We start from the raw sequence: 24,141 nt of genomic DNA, 5'->3' as shown, positions 1-24,141 counted from the left end.
CTACTTGGCTCTAAAAAGGATGAAACAGATTTTTCTTGTGAACACGACCACTAAAGAACGATAGCCTACATAAGTACGAACTTCATCATACACCACAGGTACCCCATATGTACTAGATTATAAAATTAAATTGTGGTGTGTCTTGCTACATTCATTTGCATATTAATTGGGTATTTAAAAAAAAAAAAAAAAACTTCTGTTAGCATCCTTGATGAAAAACTGCTAGTACTATGAGCATATGTTTTATTTTGTCCTGGGGGTCATGGCGGTACATAAGGCAATCCAAGTGCATGTTAGAAAATACCCTGGGTCTTCTCGTAGCCACTGTTACTGTAGTACAAACTATTTCAAAGAAAGTCATATTTTTCACAGAATGTTTGTGTATAGTTTGGCTTGGCAAGTACGAAACCCCACCCTCACATGACATCACCGGATAAAGCCGTATTCAAGTCACAGGACTCCGCCATTTTAACTTCCTGCTTCTAAAGGAGACGAGCACGTCGCACAGTATTTGTTCTCGAACCGCGTTGTTGTTTAGCCTAACGTAGGGGTTTGTCTTGTTATTTTTTTCTTACAGGAATCAAACTAACTACTTTTGTTAGTTTCTGACAGCTTGTATCGGGTAGTTTCAGCCGAAGAGTCGCAATGCCGAGCCACCCGCTGCGTGTAGCGGTTGTGTGCTCGAGCAACCAGAACCGCAGTATGGAAGCGCACAATATCCTCAGGTAAAGACGAGCTGCCGGGAAGAGGAGAGACGAGAAACGACCGTCAAGTGAACGAAATCTGTGCGGAATCGGGACATTTTCTGAGCGATCTTAAGCCATACCGACACGGTTACAGATAGTTCGTCGGGCCTCAGCTGCGTTTAACAATGGATTCGCTCCTCCACAACTACACCGGGGCCACAGCGCACTGTTAACGCTGCTTTTCACTAGGGTTCAGGTTTACTGTTGCCTAAAGTAAACGTCAACACAGATTGTTGTCAAAAAGATTTCAGGGTTTTCAAAATTACCGGCCCAAGTTGTTAGGTAGTTGTCTTTTTTTCCCCCCACATGTTGACAAGAGCGCCCCCCTGTAGGGAAAAATCCGGAAGGGAGGAACTGCAACTTCACAATACAGTGGGGCTTGTCATTTCTGATCAGTCCCCTCATTCCCATTTAGAAAATTTTGCTTGACTTATTAATTTTTAAACAAAGGTGTGTGCTGGTTGTACAGCCTTACAGTGCACACTTGGTCTCATTTCCACATAGTTGTTAAGTTCTCATTGGACATTTGCTGAACAACAGGACCTGACTGGAAACAAAAACCAGGAGTCACAATTACTGGTAGTGTGACTCACTAAGATAAAATGATCTACAGACCAAGATAGCTTGTTGGTGACATATTGTCACCCATGTGATCGTCTGAAATAAAAAAAAATCCCCCCTATAGGGTTTTGTCTGATTCTGATACAGCACGGGAGAGAGGTGGCAATGACAGACAGTGATGTCTTAATTCAACCTGTGACGCACAACAGCCACTGTTTTGCTTACTCATTATGCTTAGGTCTGAGGAGACACCTGAACATGCAGATTGTGTAGGATACACTGCAGGCATGGAAAGATGCTGATTAATGCGTTCTGCTTGTATGTAATATTTTCTTGTATCTAATGTTGATTCCAGAAATGTTTATGTAATTTACTCTGTTGTCTTTTCCTCTTTGCAGCAAACGTGGATTTGATGTGCGTTCATTTGGGACAGGGTCTCATGTCAAGCTACCCGGTCCTGCCCCGGATAAGCCAAATGTGTATGACTTCAAAACAACATATGAACAGATGTACAACGACTTGGTCCGCAAGGACAAGGAACTGTATCCCCTTCTCACTCACTTTTTCCTTACTCACTCTCTCTCACACACACACACACACACACACACACACACAGATACACTAGAAGCCAGAAAAGTGAACATGGCCTATGTACATGTATCTTGTTTAGGTATTAATCATTGTGGGGGTTCACGCACTGTGATGGCGTTGGAGCGACTCAGCAGAACGGAGACCACTGATGGGTAAATCACATGTTGGGATTTTAAAATGGGTGACGGATATACAGTACGCTTTAAGAAACTGAAATACAGGAGAAGCACGTTGCAGTACAACAGCTGTGCAGCAGTAAGTGCAATTTGGTGAAGATCATAAAGTTTTTGCTGAGACCATCTGATTGAAATCTATAGTCTCTTCTAACACCTTAGCTTATATTGTGTGTATTTGCAAGGGTCTTCTTGTCACCACTGTTCCTTTTATAATGCAGTTTTCCTATATTGTCAATATGTTGTAACTTCTCTCTTTGTCACAGTAGATACTTTTGCAATTTGCGTAACGCCAGAAAGTTAGACAGAACCTTTTTTTCTTGTCTTCACTTTGATCTTGCTCACTTGTTTGTTTTTTGGGGGTTTTTTTTGTATTAATTGCACTAAATTAGGCACTGGTGCTTTGTTTAAGATATTATTGACTATAGTGCCCCGAGGTAAGTTAAAGCTTATCAATTACAATCACCTGCGTCACCTGAGCACTCAAACATGGACCATGTTACAAAAAGCCTGTAATGTGCTTGAGGAGTACAAATTGCAGTAGTGTGTGATTTCTGCTGCACTTTATTTGAACATGCATAAGCTGTCTGGTTTGGTCTTCACCGACACCATTCAAAATATTAATGCCAGCGGTTATACCTGCCCCATTAGTTGTTCATTTTGAGTGCTTCTTTTATTACTGCATTATCTCAGATTTTCCTATTAGGTAATTGGTTTGTTTACTAAAATACCAGGCTAAATGTGGAGATGTCCAGGACAAAACTACTTCACCAGATTTTTACTTACTATTGTGCTATTTTTATTAATATTATTGTATTGCAGGTGTAAATGTTGCTTACCTACTATACTATGTTGCAAAATTGTAAACTAGCTGTTACACACTGCATTATGAATAGAGGGTGTACATAAAACTGTAGTGTTCTTGCAACTGTGCATGGATTTCTTACAAATATAGCCACAGTTATAGACAATCCAGCATAGTGGTTGGTCTTTGTTCCTTTTTTTTTTTTTTTTTTTGGGGGGGGGGGGGGTATTTGGCAATGCCAAGCAAGGTGGCCATGGAGGGAACAATGCAGTACAGACACACTGAGTATCTTTGTTGTAAGTCAGCCTAGCAGTATCAGAACAGTTTGATAACATTAATATCAAAACTTGGTTGAATGGATTAATTGCAGTCAGTAAAAGTTTCACATTTTACTGACATTGCACTGAAACGCCTTTCTTCTATCCACCTTGGTTTTTACAGCTGACCACTAACATAGTCTTTTCGTACCCCACTAGAGGGTGCTGCAGTTTGACTAATGCAAACACTGACACTATTCAAATGTGTATGTACTGCTCTTTGTGTCTATGATTTGACTGACGCATAACCCGACAGGTACAAGCAAAATATATAGTCCCATTCAGAAAAATGAATATCTGTCTTACTGGGTGCTGAAATCCTGTCTCTGATAGTGCGGTGAATGTGTTGTATTACCTTGAAATGTTTCTGTTGCACGAGCTGTGTTCCTTGACCTTCCCACTCTTCAGATACACACAGAACGGCATCCTGCACATGCTGGACCGCAACAAGCGCATCAAATCAAAGCCAGAGCGCTTTCAAAACTGCAAGGAGAAGTTTGACCTGGTCATCACCTGTGAAGAGAGAGTGTATGACCAAGTGCTGGAGGGTGAGGCTTCTTTATAAGAAATGTCTAGTCACTGAAGGAATAGAGTTGGTGACTGAGAGCCACTCATACTCACAAATATTGCACTAATACAATCTTTATGGGCATTTTTTTTTTATAGCTGTTTTCACCCCATTAGCCACAGCACTGAGTCATTGCATGGTTACAAACGCCCTCTTTTTGTGTGTAGTTCAAGGTTGTACTCCAACACTTCTGAGTGTATGGCACTTTCTCTCTTATCTGTTGTTGCTCCACAGATCTGAACTCAAGAGAGCAGGAGACTTTGCAGCCTGTACACGTCATCAATGTAGACATTCAGGACAACCATGAGGAAGCCACGCTGGGCGCCTTCCTTATCTGTGAGCTGTGTCAATGTGTGAGTGTCTGCTAGGGTTCTCAAATACTATTGCACAGTGGGAGCAAAGTAAAATGAAGTCACCACAGACTACTGTAGTTATTATATGACAGGCATGTTAAGGCACTGAGTGGTTAAATAACATTTTTAAGTAAATCTATATCTTCAGGTAATATACATTAAATTACTTTTGTGTAGATAATCTAAGTCATATATTTCTAAAAGAAGAGATTCTGTCATCACCTAATGAAAACGCCAATGAAATGTTGGTGTGTCTTTGTGTGTGAGCAGGCTGTGTTTAATGTGTGTCCTCCTCCACCCCTGCAGATCCAGCACACTGATGACATGGAGAATGAAATCGATGAGCTCCTACAAGAGTTTGAGGAGAAGAGCAACAGGCCTTTTCTTCACACTGTCTGCTTCTACTGATGCACAGAAAAATTGCAATAAACACAGACCCAGATCACAAGCAATCAGACAATAGAACACGGACACACACTACCTGCACCTCAATCATCTGTAACAAATACACACACACACACACACACACACACACACACACACACACACACACACACACACACACACACACACACACACACACATAGGTTTGGGTCAGGACCTAACAAGTGGCTGCTGTTGGACATATTGGTGATGATGGGTTTTTCCTCTATGCAGAGGACGGACTCGCTGCTCTCGCTCTGCCTTTATTCCTTCGGATCAAGGTCAGGCCAAGGTCCTCCCTCCATCCCAGTTCAGTGAAATCACTCAGCCATGTCTCCTCAGGGAGAGCCATAACACCCACACCCCAGTCAAACAACTGCTTTACAAGTTCCTCTGATTTTTGTTGAGTACAGCATATTGATGCAGATTTTTTTTTTCTCTAGATGATATATAATTGTAATTCATTTTCAGCATTCAGCATATATGTCAGATTTTTATTTCTGACCTAAGACAGTGTAAATGTCTTTCTTGGGGTCAGATAGGGAAGATAATTAATTGAATTGAATGCGTGTTTTGTGCGACCATGTGTTGTAGATTAGTTAGGAATAAGTTAAAGTGGGTGGGCTAATAATAAATAACCAAACCTAGACCTCTCTGAGGCTCTCCTCCAATGTGTTTCCAATATAATGTGTTGATTCATATTTAAACTCGGATATGCTATCTTTCAGGGCATAGTATTTTTTTTCCTTTGTAAATGTCAAAGAATTGAAGCATTGTAATTATCTGCAAATTGCGAGCTCAGCTCAGAGTGCCTGAATTTTCTGTATGTACATATGAATCCACTAAAGAGAGAAACATCTCTAAGAAACATGCTGTGACTCTTTATTTGCTTTGTGATATGTGGTTTATGTTCGAGCAGTAATACACTTAAACATTAGTATGCTACTTGAAAATACTATAATACAGAAGTCAAAACAATCGCTCATCCGGTTTGATTTTGTTAATTGTTAGAGCTTTGTGTGAACAAGGGCAATAATTTCATTAATTTAAAATATTTTTAACAAATCAATAATGGGTTAAAGCAAAAATATATTTAAACCATAATCATCAGTTTGGCTTTGTTTGGACAGTAATCACTCCCTCTCCATCTTGTGGTTTACAGAAATTTCGTGTAAGTTATTGAGGTGTGCTGAATAAAGCCGACCTGGGTGAAGCATAAGTAAATGTGCATGGACTGACTATCTACCCATCTATCTGTCTATCTATCTAATCTTCATTTTAACAATAAAAACAAACGAAAAATTCAAAAGAAAACTGACGTTAGCTAACTTGGTACTGAGAGTAACCATGACAACTCATTTCATTCGTTTTAAGCATTGACTCATTAAACTACTTCTGACTTGGAAAGTAACAGTACCTTGTCAGCCATCACCGAGTTCACCCCAGCGGCGTCCAGCTCGATTGGGTTGAACACTGAGGGCAGGACCGAGTGGATGCACGGTTTGAACAGTTACCGGTAATATCCCCCTTGTCTTGCCTCGGAGTGCAATAATATGTAAGTTAACTTGATATGAAAACACCTCAATGCTAATGTTATGGTCTTCTGAAGTCGCGGTAATAACTAGTGCCACTTTAATGACAACGACAATTAGCGAATAAATCGATAGTAAGCCAGTTAATCAATATTTCAAAACTCGTTTTACCCCGACTTGTTTTGAATATGTGTCAATGCTGTGGTCTATCTCCGCGTACTCCAGTTATTATTTTGTTTCAGATCGTTACTATCCTAATGGACATGAACGCGCTTCTCGACCGCATTCACAACTTCATCATACCGTTAGTGCGAGGGAGTGACCACGTCTGTGCCTGCACCTGCGGAAGGTAAGATACAATTCAGCAGTAACCTTAGTAAATTTGATCTATCGTTTATATATTGTGTGTGACACTGTGTGTATTCCCAAAATTGTTTTGATGACTGTCGTTGCATTTCAAAAACCAGAGGTCACTCAGCGTTAATTATGAACCCTGGGTATTTATCTCCTGGATGTCAGCTCATCAGTTTTCTGTAAGATGCTCACTCTGTGTCAAAGTTGTGTGTGCAATCAATGCTCAGTTAAACCCCAGAGGGCATGCAGGCCAGCTGTAGGTGATTTCTCTGTCCTGCTATTTCAGATTGTGGCACATTGGTGGAGACCTTTATTTATAGATGCACCAACATATCAGCAAGGGTATTAGCCTATATATATAGCCTATATACTAGAAAATGTGTCAGATAAAAATAATACACTATTCCTCAAGCAAGGATATGTCTCTTAATTTATGAAAAGTTCACATTTTGGAAATTTTAGTTTACACCAAACAACCATAGAAATATTCATGTCCTTATCATTTTTCAGCATCATGGGTTAATTTTTCTGTGTACAAATCTCCCAATGGCTACTGCTCTGTCTGCTGCAGGCATCAAGCCTATCATGTCATTCCATATAATGGGGCAGAGGAGATGGTGGATTCCAGAGAAAATGACTTCGTAAGTGACATCATGACCCGGCAGGAGATGGACGTGATAAGTGGACTGCTGTTGGGCCTCTGCATCGGCTGGTTCTTGTTGTGGCTGGATGGTGTTTGGCACTCGGGGCTCATATACTGGAGGGCAAACCGAATGAACGGTGAGTAATAAGCCAGCTGAAACTGAACTAACATAGAGGAAAAGCTTCGGGGTTCCTGAGGAATATTTAAATATATTTAAGCAGTGCTTTCTTTAAAGTGACAATTTTCATCCTGATGTCACAGCAAATTCATACACAACCATACCTCCCACAACTTAAATAAAACAGAAGTAAATACATTTGTAGGAAATGCACCAAAATTAGAACCACTTTGGGAAACATGTTGAATTGTCTCAGGTATTACAAACTATTCTGTCCTCAAAGAAACACTGGGGAGGAAATTGGTGGACAGGGTGCAAACAAATTACCTTCTTAAATGCCCTCTATTTGCTCCCTCTCACCTCTTCTTGTGTTAATTGCTCTGAGTAATTAAATGGACCACTCCCCTTACACTTCATCCAGCAGCAAACACACTGTAAATATACAGGAAACCCTAAAACGCAGACTTGGCTGTACATGAGGAGTCTTAACTACATCCATGTATTTCCTTCTCATGCCATCAAAATTATATGTTTTCTTTTAAAAATGCAATCCCCTCTTTACCTTTCTGATTTTTCACTTCCTTTAATTTCCAGGCAGGTACTTCCAAAACACAAAGGACTCCAGGGGGAATATAGTGCACCATGATGTTAATGACACTTAAAACATAAAATGTGTATTAAATTCAACAGTTGCTGTGTGCTGTTTTCTGTTGAATAAGCAAATGCCTTGCAGTAATGATTTAGTTTTTAAAGTATTCATGGAAGCATGTGCCTTTATTAAATAGTTTATAGTAGAGACCTGATAGAAAATTAAGGGAGACATGAGAAGTGAAGTGAGACATGCAACAAAGGTCTCCAGCCAGGGAGGTTACAATTTTATGGTCAGTATCTAAAACCACCAGGCAAAGTCACCACTTATTAATCTATCATATAGGAACAGTTACAGGGTTCCTGTGTGATGACCTATGACTGCCCACCCACTTACTGTATAAGGAATTAAAAGATCAAAAAATTGGGGTCAGTCTACTAAGAGAGCCTTAAAATTATTTCTGAACGAGGTGACCTTGTTGCAGTGTTGTGAGCACACTTTTTAATTCATGAAAAAAACTTTCACTTATATATCATACTTATGTTAACACATACGTACATCTTAGTACACGGAGGCATCCTTTAATGTCTGACAGGGAGTTTTATCATGAAGCCTATTCCAAACCAAGGGCAGTTCCATGCCCTTGACTTTGCAGACGCAGACGCAGCTCCCTCAATCCATTAGCTATTAGTGTGAAATATTGAAATTCCTGCATGCACCTCTGCTGTTAGGGTAAAGCAACACAAAACATGTCTGCCTTGCAAAACAACATATACTGCTTGACAACATCATTGATAAGACTGCAATCTCTAAATACTACATCAGCATTTTAAAAAGGGCCTGGTAGGGCTAGACCAACAGATACCAAACCACTGACTGTTGATTTGACAATGTAGCTTTCTGAGAGAAATTTTAACTTCAATTTGTACCACAAGCTACATTGTTGATTGTGTATTTCCATGTAACAACTGTACCCCAACCAGTTTCCAAGAACCATCAGAACCTTTAGTGTTTATAAAAACACAGACCCATTTAATCATTTCAACAGAGACGCTCCACTGTGCACAACATTTATATACTGTTATTACAGACACAGAATCTGATTCCCATGTAAAGTACACTTTTACAATGTATACATTATATATTAGAATGAAAGTCTCCGGCATTGTTTTGTTAATGGATTATCTCCCCCAACCATGTGAACTCATCTTCTGTCATAAAAGACAGTCCAACAGGTTTATGGACATTAACTGACAGAATAGTTAAAGGGGCAGGACACTAATCTTTCAAATCCGGCACCCTGCTGGAAAAAAATCTTGGATTCAAACTGGAGTTCCATCCTTTGGAGGAGAGGATCCAGTCTTGTCTTCCTTTTCCACCTTGCTCTCACTGTCAGTGGAGGTAGCAGGCGGGGCTAAACTCTCCGCTGCTGTTGTAGCTTCTGCTTTGACAGCATCTTCACAGTCCTGCCCAACGGCATTTTTGCCCTCTGCCGATTGGTCGATATCAGAAGGAGGTGGTATATTGTCACCTTCTTGCTTTGCATTTACCTCAAGGACTGGAGCGATCACCTCCTGAGCCTCGGGTGCTTCACTGAGAGGCAGATTGAAGCCCATTTTGCCTCCACTGCCTGCCACCCCAGCTGCAGGAGGGGTAAGGGTCTGAGCCTCCTCATCTCCACGCAGCCAGTCCATCTTCTGAAGGTGTTGCTTGACAGCGTCGTCAACCCGAGCGTCAATCATAGCCTCTGTCAGGACACCATCTTCAGAGGAATATGCTGCTGCCTATGAGAACATGAAGCACAACACGTGTTTTACATCTTTTTTTTTGTTTACTAAATGAAATGAAAATCTTATATAGTAACAGCTTCACAATGACTTCAGGGAACATACCTGCCAGGCCACACCCAGCTTGGAGATCTCTCTTCCCGACATGCCCTCTGTCCTCTTTGCTATCTCAGAGCACTTTTTACCGTAGTCAAACTGTGCCAGCTTCATCCTCCTGCAGAACAGAAACACAAAGATGATAGTGCGATGAGTTCCCACTTTGCTAGCCTGGATGCAATTTCTTTCAGATCTTGTTGTGTTTTTGCAGCTGACTTGAATGACTCCTGGCCGGTGTGTGTCACCCCACCCACCCATCAGCCTCCATCACACATCTGAGCTCACATCTGTAATTAATGCCTCAGCATGGCTGGCCAACCTTCACATGCTCAGCAGGCTATTTCTTGGCCTTCAGCTCAAAAAGGCCCTGAATCTAAACTAACCCTCATTCTGGCATTTAAGTGAAGGAATATAAAACAACACCTTAAAATTACTTTGCATCTACACGTGTGAGTGTGTACACATGGTCGACTGAACCCAATAACTTCTTTCAGTATGCATCGCAAAGCTGTGTTATAGTGTTGGGATTTTACTCACTGCCTCCCTCCAGTGGCGGGCTCCAGCACATATCTGTCAAAGTACAACCGCACCAGCCTCTCCCTCTCCTCAGGACCCGGCAGAGCAAAATTCACTATTTCATCTATACGGTCGTTTATGGCCCAGTCAAACTGCTCTGGTTGGTTACTGGCCAACACCAGCATGAATCTGCAGGAAAAAAAAAAAAAAAAAAAACAGAAATTAAATAGCTTAGAGATGTGATGGAAAGAGTATGAAACAGTTAAGGTTTAGGGTCAAAGCCCCAGTGTGGCACCGAATGTAAATAAATGTTTACTTGTTGCTCTGTTCTCCAGTGCGATACAAGAACGCATTCAAAGTGGCTCTGAGGTCTTCACTGATCTTCTCCTACAAATGTAAAAATGAAGAATACACATTATGTAGTTCAAGATAAATGAAGGGATATATAATTATAAAAGCAATAAACTTCCAAGGCTTCTGTGTCCGGAAATACATGGACACTTACAGTGGATCTCTTGCGAAGGAAGGCATCAGCTTCATCAACAAAGAGCAGCAGCCTGTAACAGAATAAAAACACATTAGATCTTCACTGTCTTATCTTCAGATTATTTGTTTGTACATCATCAATTTCTTCACTTAATATAGTAACATACCCTCGTCGACTTGTGCCGGCCCAGTCAAAAACTTTATGCATGGCGGTCACACCATCACGACCCATGGGTGCTACATCACCACCGGTCATAATTGCATAGTCCATGCCAGAATGCATTGCCAGCTTCTACTCAGCACAAAGAGAGAAGTGTCACAATTAGATAAAGCATCACTGTCCATCTACCGTATGTAACATTGAACATCACTCAGTCCTCAGGTGTACCTTGGCAAACAGTGTTTTGCCCGTGCCTGGTGGGCCGTACATTAGGATGTTCCTGTAGAGGCCGTTATTCTGTCTTGTGTTTCTTGTTGCTATGGCGATGTCACGCACACGTTCTTCAAGGGAAGGCTAAGAAAAAACAAAAAAGTATTTATTTCAACCGGTTACAAAACTTTAATAAATGCAAATTCGTTTCACCTTCTGTGAAGACTTTGAGGTCCACTTACGTTGAGCACGACTCCCTCAAGTGCATCCTGAGGTTTGCTCTTCAGTCGTTTAGCTGTCTAAATAGTTGAGGCGGGACAGGAAAAATTATAATTAACATATTATAATCTGCAGTTACAAAATATAAAAAAGGATCAATATCTAATCAGCTACCTTGACTGGATGCTTGATTGCCTCTCCCACAGTGAATCGGGACGTCTCTCGCACCAGCGACGGCTTCCCGAGCCTCGCCTCGATGTAACGTCCGGCCACCGCTGTTGCGTTTCGGGCTGAATAGACTCCCACAGCTAAAAGGGTCAGTCCTGCCACCTGGTGACATGATAAAACAGTACGACCTTATTCAAATATTGGTCACAGCAAAGATCAGGAAAACTTGTCCAATCAAACCAGTTTTTTTGTTTGCCCATACTAATGGTCCAAACATTTTAATGGAAATTTCTGGTTACTTGTCTATTGGATGTCCTCAATGGCATAATACCAGTAAATACAAATACACCATAGAAGGATTGTAATTGTATGATGGAATCACTACTTTTCTGCTTTAAACTAAATTTTTCTCATGGGCTTAATGTGTGAGAATGAATGATGGTCCAGTCATTTTACACACACTGTGTGTGTTGAACGGACTCTTCAGTCAGTGATAGACATCTCTGTATATCTGTAGTGTATTTATTTGCTGGTACTTATACACCTAACTAACCCTGACTGTATTTCAGAGAACTAATCTGGCTGCCCAGTCTGTCTTTCTATCAGTGAAATCCAGTCCTTACTATGTATTTTTTTAATATAATCTCTCACTAAACCAACTGTGGATGGAAACAGACGTCTCACCGTGGCTGTGACTTTGTCCCAGTCTGACACAAAGGCCCTGAATCCTTCTCCAAACACAGCACCTGCAGTCCTAAAAGCAAATACACATTAACCGTCAGTTGGACTTTACGGTGTTGTGACAGTACGCAACTGTCGAGTAACTGACCATTTCTGTGCCATATACTGGTGTGATGGTGACTGCATGCGTTTGAAATACTCCTTCAACATCTTCAGTTATGACTAGATATACGATTCAGGACACCGACAACCATCCATACACTACATCTAGTCATTCCCATCATAAACACTGTGGTGTGAAATCACAGATGAGACAGTGTGTCTTACTTTATGGACTCCAGGACAGTCTGTCTGTGTTCTGCAGCCTTCAGTCGGATTTGCTCGCGGATTATATCGGCGTTCTCTCTCTCCACACGGCCTCGAGCTTTAGATTCGGCCTCTATGCGCAGTAGCTCGTTTTTGTGCCTCAGCTCCATCTCATGCTCTATCGTGGCTATAAAAACCATGACACAACAAGCACATAAACCACCGCTCGTCAGCTACAAAAGCTTCCACATGATCCTGTCATCAGTGTATAACAGTGGGGACCTCCGCACCTTTCCTCATGGCCTCCTGTTTTTGTACAGACTCCTCCTGTTTGCGGAGGTTCTCCTCATTCAGGGCTTGCTGTTGGAACAAAAGAAAGAGAAACGATCGTCAGTTTGGTACTGCAGCTCCTTTTAAAGCATTTTAAACTAAATATGGAGGAGATAAACTCACCTGTTGCCTTAGTTGGTCCTCATACCGCTGCCGAGCCAGCTTATCTTGGTACTGAGCTCTCTGCAGAAATAATGAACTGTAACTAGTCTAGTTCACTGCCATGATATACTTCTAATTATTCTTTACTTCAAAATAATAAAAGAAAAAGAAACATCTTTTGTGTTCTTACCGCTTGATGCTGCTTGGTCTCCTCATTCAGAGTTTTCCTCCTCTCCTCAGCTTGGACTCGGATCTGGTCGCCTTTTAGCTGCTCAACTGCTGCTTCGTACTCCTGTTGCAGAGGCAAGCAAAGGATGCCAAAACTCTATTAAACCGAAGCAACACACTAGAGCACACTTAACATTCATTGTAAGCCCTTGGTTGACTGGGTCATGCCATGAAAGTCCTCAACAAGATACAGAGGTACACACATGGGGCTAGATCAAACTTATGTTTTATTACACTATACTTCAGTCTGAAACGTGGACACATCCTAGATAGAGCTTAAGTGGAAATGCAAATGAAAACTTTATTTATACGTGCCATTAGTCTGTATTTTTAAGTTACATTAATTATAAATATATGTATATGTATATATATATATATATATATACTTTGAACTTAATTCAAAAGCCATAACAGCAATCTTTAACTCTTGTGGTTAAAATCTGTTCAACTTCCATCTAGATGTAAAGTTAAAGCTCTAAATAAACTTTTGACCCTGTAAATAATGTGCAATATTTACTGTAGATTATTTCTCTGTTCTGTTTTCTCAGTGTTCAACTTTCACAACATAACAGCACACACAAAAATCACTACTGACAAACTCACTACTTTACTAAAATATAGATATGGGCAGTATCCACACTCAGTGTTGCTCCAAAACACAGGGTAAGAAAAAAAAAAAAAAGGATTATTCCAATCTTACTATCCAGCTGATGAAATGACACTAGCAAACTAACTCTAATCCTCTGGAAATCTACCACCGTCCTGCAGAAGATCAAGAGTGAAGTATGATTTAACTCTGAGTTCAGTGGAGGTGTAAAGTGTCTGCTTTACCTTTATTTTGCTCTGGTGCTCCATCTGAGTGCTCTGCTCCTGCATGCGAGCCAAATCCAGAGCTTCTTTGGCATGTCCTGGAAAGAGGTGACAAGGAAAGACAACAACACAAAGTTCAAAGACCTATCTTACACAAAAACGGGAGATTTTGATTCATCTTGGTGGCTCCGGCTCAGTGATCTGCAGTGTGCAGCCATGACTGATCTGACTCTGAATGCTGGGATCCTCTTCATCTTTTTAATGTGCCTTTCTGGTTTTCATTCCCCCTTTTAAAATGCAATGATAAACACACAACACGAAAGCAGCAATTGGTGAAAGCTGTGCATGCATGTGGCACAGGTGGAATTTGGGTGTTGCAAGCCAGAGTGATAGGTGATGACCTTTGAACCCAATCCGCTAGTTTGAATGAAATTGATGGCAGCAGAGGGTTGTTTTAATAAGCTACCGGAAAATTAACAAAGATTAAATCAAATATATATGTTCAGCTGCTGTCTTAGATCATGAGGGTGGGCCTCGTTGCATCACTGAAGCGACCATGAACCAGAGAGGGGCTGGGTGCCGGTGCATCAAGACTTTCGGGCTGCAGTAATGTTGTTAGAAACTGGATAAACCTCCACCGCGGTGGCCCCACTGAGCTCAACACTTACGGGACTTGTCGAGCTCCTTGGCCGCCTGAGCAGCCCGCTCCAGCCCAGTGGGATCAAAGTTGCTCCATTTGTCCTTGGGTTTATCTCCGCCGCCGCTGGAGCCTCCGGCCGGCGGCGGTGGTGGTGGAGGCTGAACCGGGAGGCCGGAAGGCGCTTCAGGCTGCCCCTTGTTAAGGCCGAACAGCCACGACATTTTACTGAGATTAAATAAAGCACAGTTTGGCCGGTTCCGTGTGAAGCGAGAGGAGGCTGCCGCAACAGATCTGTCACTGCACACGCGTGTCACGCCGCAATCTTCTGCGCAAGTGCATCAGAAAGTGCAGGTTTCTCTGAATAACAGCAACGACGATTGGCTGCTGACAAGTACGTCTTCTTCTCATTGGCTGTTCGAACAGCGGCGTTCACTAGAGGTCATTCACGTAGTCCCGCCCAGAGTTAATACGGTAGCCGCAGAAGGTCAAAATGTCTACAATGTATGTGAACTGAGATGGTTTTTTTCTGTGGTTGCATCAGGCCGATTCTGGTTTTGTAAGTCAGAGGGCATTGACTTTGATGTGATGTATTCTTAACACATCACTTTCTAGCAAGGAGCGATCACCGGGTTTCATCTGTGCAGGATCATCATAAATATACACTGGACTAGAGGACTGTGTAGACTTCAAACCTGGTTGTTCCTGCTTCTCAAATACCACTGGTTAATTGAATTTAAATAATGTTGTCCTTGTGTTTTATATTATGCACTATCATGGTTGTAAGAGAAGACCATTTGCAGGGAAATACGAATGACTAGTGGAGAATGAAATACCCCTCAAAACCACACCCTTAAAATAACTATCAATGAGGTGAATCAAGACAGGACAACAGAATATATATCAAAATGTTTAATGAACTAAACATTATGAGGGCAATCTTACCACAACAAAGGGTAAAATACATATAAAATAAAGTAATCACATGAAAAAAATTTGAGGTCATCCTTTTCTTCCCAACCCCAACTCACAATCAAACAGCATCAAGTCATAACTTAGCAAAGGTTGTCAGATATACACAGGGAGAGTTATGGAAATTGATAATCACATCCTCTATCATGGTGGAGGTAATTAGGAGAGATGTGGAGGAGCAGTTTTATAGGTAACGCTGCAGCAGGAAACCTCTGGCACACATGATAGATATGTTGGACTGAAGTCAGTGAATGTAGCAGGAGCAGGTCTGTCTGTTACTATGTTATTTAACGTCAGCTGCGAGCTTGGATTATGATGATGCTCCGGTGATGATTTAAGAGTGCAGAAGTGACGACAGTGTTACAGAGTGTCAGCACTGTCACACAGGCCACAATAAATAATAAGGGCTTTAATAGAGTTGGAAAAGTCACATAAATTTGAGTGAAAACTGAGTTTGAACAGCAAAATCACAGCATGGGTGCAGGGGAACGTAATGAGTAAGGAAACTTTCCTCCAAGGCCAGGGACCAAGGCACTTCAACAGTAATCATCTGTCCTGCTAAAGTGTCCTTGAGAGAAATATTACACCCCTTTCTACTTCAGGGACGTCGCTCTCTTGGCAACTTTTTCATTTTGAAGGACAAGGGATTAGTGACAAGGAAAAAACTTTCTCTACACGTAAGACCAGCATAGAGCTGACCAGTGTGGGACATGCAGGCAAGAGACACAGATCAGGCAGTGCATCACAAAAATGTTGACCCTCTGGTCAGCCAGTGAACTCCTCACCACGAACACCAAGCAACCCACGTTACATTTAGTGGTCAGACCCTGGTCTCAATGTGGGTGATTTATGCGAGTCATTAAGCATGGGGCAACCCAAGCACACTGATCAAGAGAAAAAAAAAACTAAATTAGCCATATATGATTATATGAAAAATACGACTGTAGAGCAAAGTGGTGAGTGTGCGTCTGGTCAACTCTTTCACGATCATCTCAACAATCCAAGGGCGCTGCTCTTTAAACCACACATCAACTGAAAATCCATAACTGTCGCAAGTCCTTTATTGTAGTAAAACAACACGGGAGAAGACACCAGGAGGCTCTTTGCCGTCACCCAGCGCTGCCCGGAAGCCTTCTTGTTTCCGAGCCTGTGCCAGTGTAGCAAGTGAGAGGAACGACCGAGGTTCTGTGATGGCCAGATCACTGATAACACGTCGGTTCAACTGAACACTGCTCTGTACGGAGGAAAAGAGGAAATGTTTTACATACAAATAGAGTGAAACCTCAAAGCTAAGAGAGCCTAGCAAGAACTGGTGCAATGCTGTAATATGTGACACAACCAACCTTTGTAAGGTTGTGCATAAGGGCAGGATACTTCATGCCATGCTCTCGTGATGCAGCTGCAATGCGTGTGATCCAGAGCTGAAGAAATCAGAACACAGGAAGTGATACATCATATTGATTCACTTGTTCAAGCGCAGATCAACAATTATATTGTATATAAAATGTTGTTTTGTTTTTTTTGCAAGAACTAATCAAACTCCCCATACTGTTCATAATTAATACACCCTTCTGCAAGCTGAAGTCGTTAAGTAGAAACAAACCAAATAGTTATTGGAAAGACAGCTGGTTTTTCTTTGGCCTCTAATCATCTTGTGACCCCTCAGATTTACCTTTGGGTCCCATTGAGGATCCCGAGTCCTGTGTTGGAAACCACTGAACTGCAGGGTTGTCCATTTAATGAGTGTCCTAACGTTCAAGGCCTAGAGGTAAACTACCATCTAATTGTGTTGTGTTATGTTTTGAAATGTGAATGTTCCATTCCTCGGAAAGCAGAATTAATACTGATTAATATTAGTTTGGCTAGAGGAGGGAAGGACACCGGTGCAAAACTTGAGTTTGAAGATTTCCAAAGACCAAGTTATTTCAACAAGATATTTCTCTGATATTCCACATAAAATGCAAACAACAAATCCCTGCGTCTTACCGTCCTCATGTTACGTTTCTTCAGCCTCCGGGCTTTGGTGGCGTAGACGAAAGCCCTCCTGACCGCCCGCACAGCCAGACTGTAGCAGCGGTTCCGCCTGCCTCTGAAGTGCTGGTGGAAGAACCGACAAGATGATGACTTGAACAAAACTAACGACGTGATGTTCTTAACATTAGATCAGGGTGATGATGCACCTTTCTGATTGGCCATCTCTGAACACCAACATACAGCAGAATGACTCACTGCATTTCTAGTTTTCTGAGGTGACAACAACACAGATTACAATATTTAGTCAGCGTGGAAGCAGGTTAGCTCACTCTGCTCCAGGAAATAGTCCGGGCCTTACCCGAGCATGTTTCAGAACTTCTTGAACTTTCCAGTATCTGTCGGGTCCACGGCTTCTGATCCAATTAGACAGCGTCAGGAATACCATGCTTGTTTTTCAGTCCACTTCACCACAGTCTCCTTCCTAACAGAACGAAAACACTGATTTGAGTGACCTTAACCCAGTTCCACCTGCAAGGAGACTGAGTTTATTCCACACGCCTCGCTTCGACTGACAGAGGAGCACTGGGTATGTTCGCTTTAAAACACCAGTTATCTGGTGTTAGTGTTTCCTAAGCTCCGGCCGGGTTTGCTGACGGGGACTTTTAGCAAAGCGGTCTGTGGTGTGGGTCAAAAATACGAATCCGTTCATTAACAGAGAGGACTACATGTATGGGTGAAAAACCACTAAACAAAGACAGAAAAGAAAAAAGCACAATTGAGTTTAAAAATCACGGTTCTCTTACGCGTTGCGTGGTTGCGAAGCCGGTAGACGTCTGTGAATGAAACACGCGCTCCCATGAGAGCAGTGACGCAGCCACGGTGGATGCTGGGATACAGGCGGTGGAGGTCAGAGAAACTCCAAGATGTCGGCTGTTAGTCTCGCGTCCTTGAGCCGCTGTGGTTTTTGGGCATTTCGCTCCCCCGCAGGACTGGTGGTATGTTTGAATACATTAGAATAAGTAAACAGTTTACATTGTATGTTACGGCCCGCTCTGGTATTGTCACGGAGTTCTGTGACTTTGTTCAGGGTAACCCATTCCGGTTTGACAACGGTGGGCTCCGTCTATGCTCTGACGTCTTGGTTACGTAGTCCTGCTTTAGCTGCTAACTAGCTACCGCTCACTTTCAACTGCAGTTCGATTGACTCTGCAATAACTTCTTAAATGTTTTGATTTCTTGGTCATTGGTTGGTGTGTTCATTATCAAATATAGACGACAAAAACCCGGCTAATGACACTTGTAAACAGTGTTCAGCAAAGTATAGACTATAACGCAGTCTGACAGTGTCATGTGCGAAATTCAATCAAAACAAACAACCAGACAAAAATTATGACTTCACTCTGTAATAGTAGAGTCATTTTCAGTAGTGTAATAAAAATCAAGTTGCTGATTTGATCTCGAGGTTTTGTGTGCTTTTTAAAATGACATAGATTTTGACCATTGATGTTGTAGCAGTGGTTTCTGTTTTCAAGAGGGGCTGCAAAGAAGAATAGATTAGTCCATAATCGTCTGCTATTTTGTTAATCAGTTAATTATTTCAGTAATCTTTCAAGTAGAAATGTAAACATTTGCTGGTCAAAACTTGTTATTCTGCTTTTCTTTATATTATATAGTATGAAAAACGAAATATATTTCTGTTGGTTGGTCAACACCATCTTTTTTGAAGACATTACAAGGGACTTTGTTCACTGTTTATTGACATTTTATAGACTATATGATCAACTGATTAATTAAGAAAATTTATTTTATAATTAATTATATATATTAATTGCCACTAAAAGTAATCATTGGTTGCAGCCCTAGTTTACAGTAATGCTACAGTTTAAGTTATCAAAATCAGAAGATCCACTGATATCCAAAAGTTGTAAGAGTAGAGTTACTCCAAAGAGCAGGTAATAGCTGATGCTTCAAAAGTACATTTGAAAGCTTGCCGATATGTCTCTTATCATAGTAGTGGAGTACCAGATAAATAATAAACTGTGATAGTCAGCAAGATAATTGAATGAAAGAAGCAAAGATAGGGTACTTTAAATTTCCATTTTGTGCATCATGTTAGCGTGAAGACATTTTTCTTGTCTATAATGAAAATAGTAGAGGGTCAAAATAATCATGATTCTTCTCCCCTTGTCGCTGCTGTCAGGCGGTCCGGTATGCCCAAACAGCAGCAGCTCCAGCATCACAGCCCAGAGTAAAGAAGTTCCAGGTGTACAGATGGGACCCAGACACTCCAGGAGACAAACCCCGCATGCAGACCTACGAAATCGACCTCAACACGTAGGTGTTACAGCTTTTCTCTTTGAAGTGAGGAGGACAAGCAAGGCCAGTATGTGCTACAGTGTGTCAGTGACAGCTTCAACTTTCAAACTGTGTTGGCAGTTATTATCCACTTAAATACATAAGCATCGCAGAGGCTGTCATTGCACTTATACCGTGGATGCTTTATGGGCTCCTGTCAGCCAGTCAGTCAGGAACAACTATTTTCTGTGGGAATTGTATACAAGTGTTTATTGTTATTACAGTGTAGCTGTAGTGAAGGGGACTTTGTCAGATTAAGCATTAACGATTAAGTTAAATTGCAGCTTATCTTTTCTGATGAATAGTGCTGACTCAAGCGATTTTAATAGAGGTCCTATTAGGTCATGCCAATGATAATAACAGATTCTCTTGTTCTAGTCATGTTCACTTGCACTGATGGTGGCTTAGGGCTTAGGGCATTGAAAACATCACCCGAGCACGTGTAAACAGAGGGCACGATTAATGAACTGAGAACAAGCTTCAGGTGGATTTAACACAGGTGGCTCTGACAGCCTGGTATATTTCCGGTCCTCTTCCTTCATCTGTTCCTCTAATCAGCTTGAGGAGACTCAACTCTAGCACCTATGAGGATGCCATGGCAGTAAAACACATCCGAGTTGTCCGTTTTTACACTTATATTTATTTATTTATTGACTCACTGACTGGTTGTGTTCTTCTTCATCTAGTTGTGGTCCAATGGTTCTTGATGCCCTGATCAAGATAAAAAATGAGATGGACTCTACTCTGACCTTCCGTCGCTCCTGCAGAGAAGGTCAGTGACATGGAGGCTGGAGAGTGCTGCCAGAATAATTCTCAACTTTTTAAAGTGTGTCATCAGACATGAATTTAATGCAAAGGTTTACACATGCATTAGTTACATTTGACTTCAGATGATAGAATTATCAATGTGTAATTAACCTGTAGTAATTTGATTATTAGATTATCCCCACAAAAACTTCCAAATGACTCTGTTGTGATGTTGCAGACTACTTTTGTTTTGTTTTGTGTTTAAGGGAATATACCAAAGTTTTGGTAGATGCAGATACATTTTCTTTTTAAGTTATTATTTGTTCAAGTCAACCACTGGTAGATAATGCTGCACAATTGCCTCTTTCCCCCCAAGAAAATTACTGTCTAAATTACACTTCTGAGTTTGTTTTCCAACAAAAATATATCTATTACTACAATACAGTGATAAAATACTAAAGTACAGTATTTTAGTAGAACATTGTTCAGATTTTCCTGTCTCAGAAATGATATTCACAATGTTTTTTATATCTCTTTAATTGTAGGTATTTGTGGATCCTGTGCAATGAACATTAATGGAGGAAACACACTTGCTTGTCTTAACAAGATTGACACCAACATTAGCAAGCCAACTAAGATTTACCCCCTGCCACATATGTATGTGGTCAAAGACCTCGTACCTGTGAGTAACAAGTCCTGAGTTAAGAGTCCACTACACCATGGACGGTTGGAACAGCTCTGACTTGTACCTGATGTTACTTCAGTCATGTACCTCAGTTATGATTGATCAAAGTCATAATGTTAAACCTTGTAATAAAATGTAAAGAGTTTTAATTAATTTATCTTACCTATCATTACTCTGTGTTTATATGGCAGCTAAGATTGAAAATAATAATTGCATTTACAAACTCTATGGTAATATGACATGTTCAAACACTTCCCACAAGTTTTCACTTCTTTGTTGTTGATATATTTCTGGCCTTTTTTGAACCATGTCAAGTTAATCAGTCACATGGATAAATTCTATTATCACATTTCAGAAGCAGTTTACAAAGTTTTTTTTTTTTCAGTTAAGTTTTAGTCAGACATATTTTTTCTTCTGACTGGATCCCTAAATGCACAATTGTGTTTGCAGGACATGAGTAACTTCTACGCCCAGTACAAGTCTATTGAGCCCTACCTGAAGAAGAAGGATGAGTCAATGGAGGGGAAACAGCAGTACCTGCAGTCTGTAGAGGACCGACAGAAACTGGTACACCACTTTTTTTTATTTTGGTAAAGCGTTAAAGAATGGCTTTGTAGTGCTCAGAGTCAAATGAAAATGAATCCCCTTTTCTTGCTTTTCTCCTGTGTAGGACGGCCTGTATGAATGTATCCTGTGTGCCTGCTGCAGTACGAGCTGTCCAAGTTACTGGTGGAACGGAGACAAATACCTCGGACCTGCTGTGCTGATGCAGGTGTGTGTGTGAGCACATAAACATTTAGGATGGCTCATTGTATTCTTAATCACCTCAAAACACGACCATACATATAAATAATAAGAATATATCCTGTTGTCTCTCAGGCGTATCGTTGGATGATTGACTCACGAGACGAGTTCACAGAGGAGCGTCTGTCCAAGCTGCAGGATCCTTTCTCCCTCTATCGCTGCCACACTATCATGAACTGCACTAAGACCTGCCCCAAGGTAACCTGTCAGCACTCATCTACATGCACATGCACACCTCAGGCGATGCTACAGGAACATCTCTACTCTCTTCTTCAAGCGAGATGCAAAAAAAAATATGCCAGAAAGAATGAATCAGGGTGACTGGTTTTTAGCGAAATTCACTATCACACGTTTGTGGACTTTGTTGCATAGACACTTTACTGGCAGCAACACATCTTTTTAATGTGTTGATTTGTATCTGCATTTATTTATATCTGTTGGTAAAATCATTGTTTAATAATCCAGGTTATGATCAGAATACTACTTTATAGAAATAATGAAGTGGACTAAATGTTATAGGGAACATGGAAATTCTTTTAATGTATCTCTTGTCAAAATTTAGTTTTTACCTGATGCAAAAAGATTAAAGTTGAACTTAGGAAACAGGGATGTACCTTTATCTTGTATCCTTAAAATACAGACTACAGATGCTGTTTGTACTTTACAGATGCAACGTCCTGCCTCTCCATTCATCAAATATCAAAATGATTCTTACTGATCTCTCCTTATCCATCTCCTCTTTCTCTCAGGGGCTGAACCCAGGAAAAGCGATAGCTGAGATCAAGAAGATGATGGCTACATACAAAGAGAAGAAGGCTGCTGCCGTCTGAAACCGCAGTCGTCTTGTTTTACAACTTTTCCCTCCATGATTAAATTATATATTGATTAAAATGCTCAATGAGGTCTGAAGGGCCAGTACACCAGTCAACTCCCCCACCACTACACCCTAAACACCACAGAGTCAACTGATGCAAATAAGTGTGTGTGTGTGTGTGTGTGTGTGTGTGGTGGGAGGGATTGGTGTTACACAAACGCACATGTACAGTATAAATGCAGGAGAGAGAGAGAGTGTGTGTCTGAGTCTTACATGTACCGTAACCGAGGTATTTATCTCCAACTCCACTGTGTGTATGTTTGTGCACTAGGGAGACGTGATGCTGCGTATTATTAAAGTAAAAACGAGGCATTTTATTGTGCATAGACATTTTTTTAGCTTGTTGCTCTTCAGGCTAGCAGCTGGTCCACAGACATACAGTGTATATGTTCCCTCAGATCTTCCAACATACCAACAGCAGTCTTTGTTTTAATGGAAAATAAATAGTTTAAATGCCTGCCTTTGTTTTCATTGGGTGTTACTTACTGTCATTAATGCCACTTCTACCAGCCAACCTCAGTCATTAGTAGTCAGTGTCCACTAGGTGCCATTATTGTGCAGCTGTAAATGAACCATCAGCAGCTTTGTTACTGGGTTTACTTGAAGTCTGTCACGAATGCAGATGTTTGTGTTGATGTGTCTGTGTCACAATGTTCATGTATTATAAGTGTGACATTTAGTGTAGACAGGCATCTTATGTGCCCTACACGTGCTGTGACCTAAAGTGAAAGATCAAAGAACTGAATGAAACAGCAAAGCTCGCAGAGCCTAATTAGAAGTGGATACAGCAACACAATCTAATACAGCAGTACTGCAACAAATTGAGAAGCTCATATTCAACATTTGATTTGGGTTATAGACCATTATTTGTGGCATATTTGGCTCATTATATTGTGAGGGGAAACATGTTTGTCTCCTCTCCTATAAACAGTTACATGTTATAGGTAGGACTATGTAATTATATGTACACAGCGTTTTCCATTATGGAAAATTATCAACATAATTTAATCTGGATGCACTTATCTTGGCTAATTGAAGAATTGTGCTGGTGAGAATACAGGACAAAAAGTAAATTCAAGAAACTAAACTTGATATTTGAAAAATAAAAAATAGAACATCTCGAATGAATCATGAGATACTGCACATACATACACGTGAAGTAGTTTGGCTAATCACAGCTAAAAAGTTTGTTAAAGATGAAGGTTGTGTTGCAGTATGGTG

At 41.0% G+C, this 24,141-nt stretch overlaps 4 protein-coding genes across 4 annotated transcripts; 2 read left to right on the top strand and 2 right to left on the bottom strand.

The window, feature by feature from the left end:
- The first annotated feature begins 467 nt into the window (after positions 1-467).
- On the top strand, positions 468-5,405 carry ssu72 (SSU72 homolog, RNA polymerase II CTD phosphatase). The gene is made up of 5 exons (XM_022745703.1): positions 468-725; positions 1,706-1,849; positions 3,602-3,741; positions 3,996-4,114; positions 4,421-5,405. The coding sequence occupies exons 1-5, from the start codon at positions 646-648 to the stop codon at positions 4,520-4,522; spliced, it is 585 nt and encodes a 194-aa protein (XP_022601424.1). The 5' UTR covers positions 468-645; the 3' UTR covers positions 4,523-5,405.
- A 2,933-nt stretch (positions 5,406-8,338) lies between these two features.
- atad3a (ATPase family, AAA domain containing 3A) lies at positions 8,339-14,839 on the bottom strand. Its single transcript, XM_022745710.1, has 16 exons — positions 14,541-14,839; positions 13,894-13,970; positions 13,025-13,126; positions 12,856-12,915; positions 12,693-12,762; positions 12,424-12,589; positions 12,100-12,169; positions 11,422-11,577; positions 11,271-11,327; positions 11,047-11,172; positions 10,826-10,950; positions 10,678-10,729; positions 10,489-10,559; positions 10,194-10,361; positions 9,666-9,774; positions 8,339-9,557 (listed from the first exon to the last, which is right to left on the bottom strand). The coding sequence occupies exons 1-16, from the start codon at positions 14,731-14,733 to the stop codon at positions 9,096-9,098; spliced, it is 2,064 nt and encodes a 687-aa protein (XP_022601431.1). The 5' UTR covers positions 14,734-14,839; the 3' UTR covers positions 8,339-9,095.
- Positions 14,840-15,406: 567 nt separating this feature from the next.
- Positions 15,407-18,042, bottom strand: mrpl20 (mitochondrial ribosomal protein L20). Its single transcript, XM_022745660.1, has 4 exons — positions 17,814-18,042; positions 17,468-17,578; positions 16,825-16,902; positions 15,407-16,715 (listed from the first exon to the last, which is right to left on the bottom strand). The coding sequence occupies exons 1-4, from the start codon at positions 17,898-17,900 to the stop codon at positions 16,542-16,544; spliced, it is 450 nt and encodes a 149-aa protein (XP_022601381.1). The 5' UTR covers positions 17,901-18,042; the 3' UTR covers positions 15,407-16,541.
- Positions 18,043-18,342: 300 nt separating this feature from the next.
- On the top strand, positions 18,343-23,377 carry LOC111222093 (succinate dehydrogenase [ubiquinone] iron-sulfur subunit, mitochondrial). The gene is made up of 8 exons (XM_022745659.1): positions 18,343-18,450; positions 19,656-19,789; positions 20,497-20,582; positions 21,103-21,239; positions 21,693-21,809; positions 21,913-22,014; positions 22,122-22,244; positions 22,796-23,377. Exons 1-8 carry the CDS (start codon positions 18,379-18,381, stop codon positions 22,874-22,876), a joined length of 852 nt encoding a protein of 283 aa, XP_022601380.1. The 5' UTR covers positions 18,343-18,378; the 3' UTR covers positions 22,877-23,377.
- The last annotated feature ends 764 nt before the right edge of the window (positions 23,378-24,141 follow it).

The sequence above is a fragment of the Seriola dumerili genome, unplaced genomic scaffold (assembly GCF_002260705.1).
Source record: "Seriola dumerili isolate Sdu_G_001 unplaced genomic scaffold, Sdu_1.0 BDQW01000089.1, whole genome shotgun sequence".
Lineage (NCBI taxonomy): Eukaryota > Metazoa > Chordata > Actinopteri > Carangiformes > Carangidae > Seriola > Seriola dumerili.
Note: the sequence above shows the minus strand (reverse complement) of the source record. Positions and strands in the feature narration are given on the sequence as shown.

Bases quoted from the DNA above. Each gene is read 5' to 3' on its own strand.
- ssu72 (XM_022745703.1), top strand. From the start codon at position 646: ATGCCGAGCCACCCGCTGCGTGTAGCGGTTGTGTGCTCGAGCAACCAG. The intron at 1,850-3,601 runs GTATCCCCTTCT...CCCACTCTTCAG, and splicing joins GTCCGCAAGGACAAGGAACT to ATACACACAGAACGGCATCC. The intron at 3,742-3,995 runs GTGAGGCTTCTT...GTTGCTCCACAG, and splicing joins GTATGACCAAGTGCTGGAGG to ATCTGAACTCAAGAGAGCAG.
- atad3a (XM_022745710.1), bottom strand. From the start codon at position 14,733: ATGTCGTGGCTGTTCGGCCTTAACAAGGGGCAGCCTGAAGCGCCTTCC. The intron at 13,971-14,540 runs GTAAGTGTTGAG...ACCTCTTTCCAG, and splicing joins CAAGGAGCTCGACAAGTCCC to GACATGCCAAAGAAGCTCTG. The intron at 12,170-12,423 runs GTAAGACACACT...ATTTGCTTTTAG, and splicing joins ACTGTCCTGGAGTCCATAAA to GACTGCAGGTGCTGTGTTTG.
- mrpl20 (XM_022745660.1), bottom strand. From the start codon at position 17,900: ATGGTATTCCTGACGCTGTCTAATTGGATCAGAAGCCGTGGACCCGAC. The intron at 17,579-17,813 runs GTAAGGCCCGGA...TTCTTCCACCAG, and splicing joins AAGTTCTGAAACATGCTCGG to CACTTCAGAGGCAGGCGGAA. The intron at 16,903-17,467 runs GTAAGACGCAGG...TGATTTCTTCAG, and splicing joins AGAAACGTAACATGAGGACG to CTCTGGATCACACGCATTGC.
- LOC111222093 (XM_022745659.1), top strand. From the start codon at position 18,379: ATGTCGGCTGTTAGTCTCGCGTCCTTGAGCCGCTGTGGTTTTTGGGCA. The intron at 21,240-21,692 runs GTGAGTAACAAG...TTGTGTTTGCAG, and splicing joins TGGTCAAAGACCTCGTACCT to GACATGAGTAACTTCTACGC. The intron at 22,245-22,795 runs GTAACCTGTCAG...TCTTTCTCTCAG, and splicing joins GCACTAAGACCTGCCCCAAG to GGGCTGAACCCAGGAAAAGC.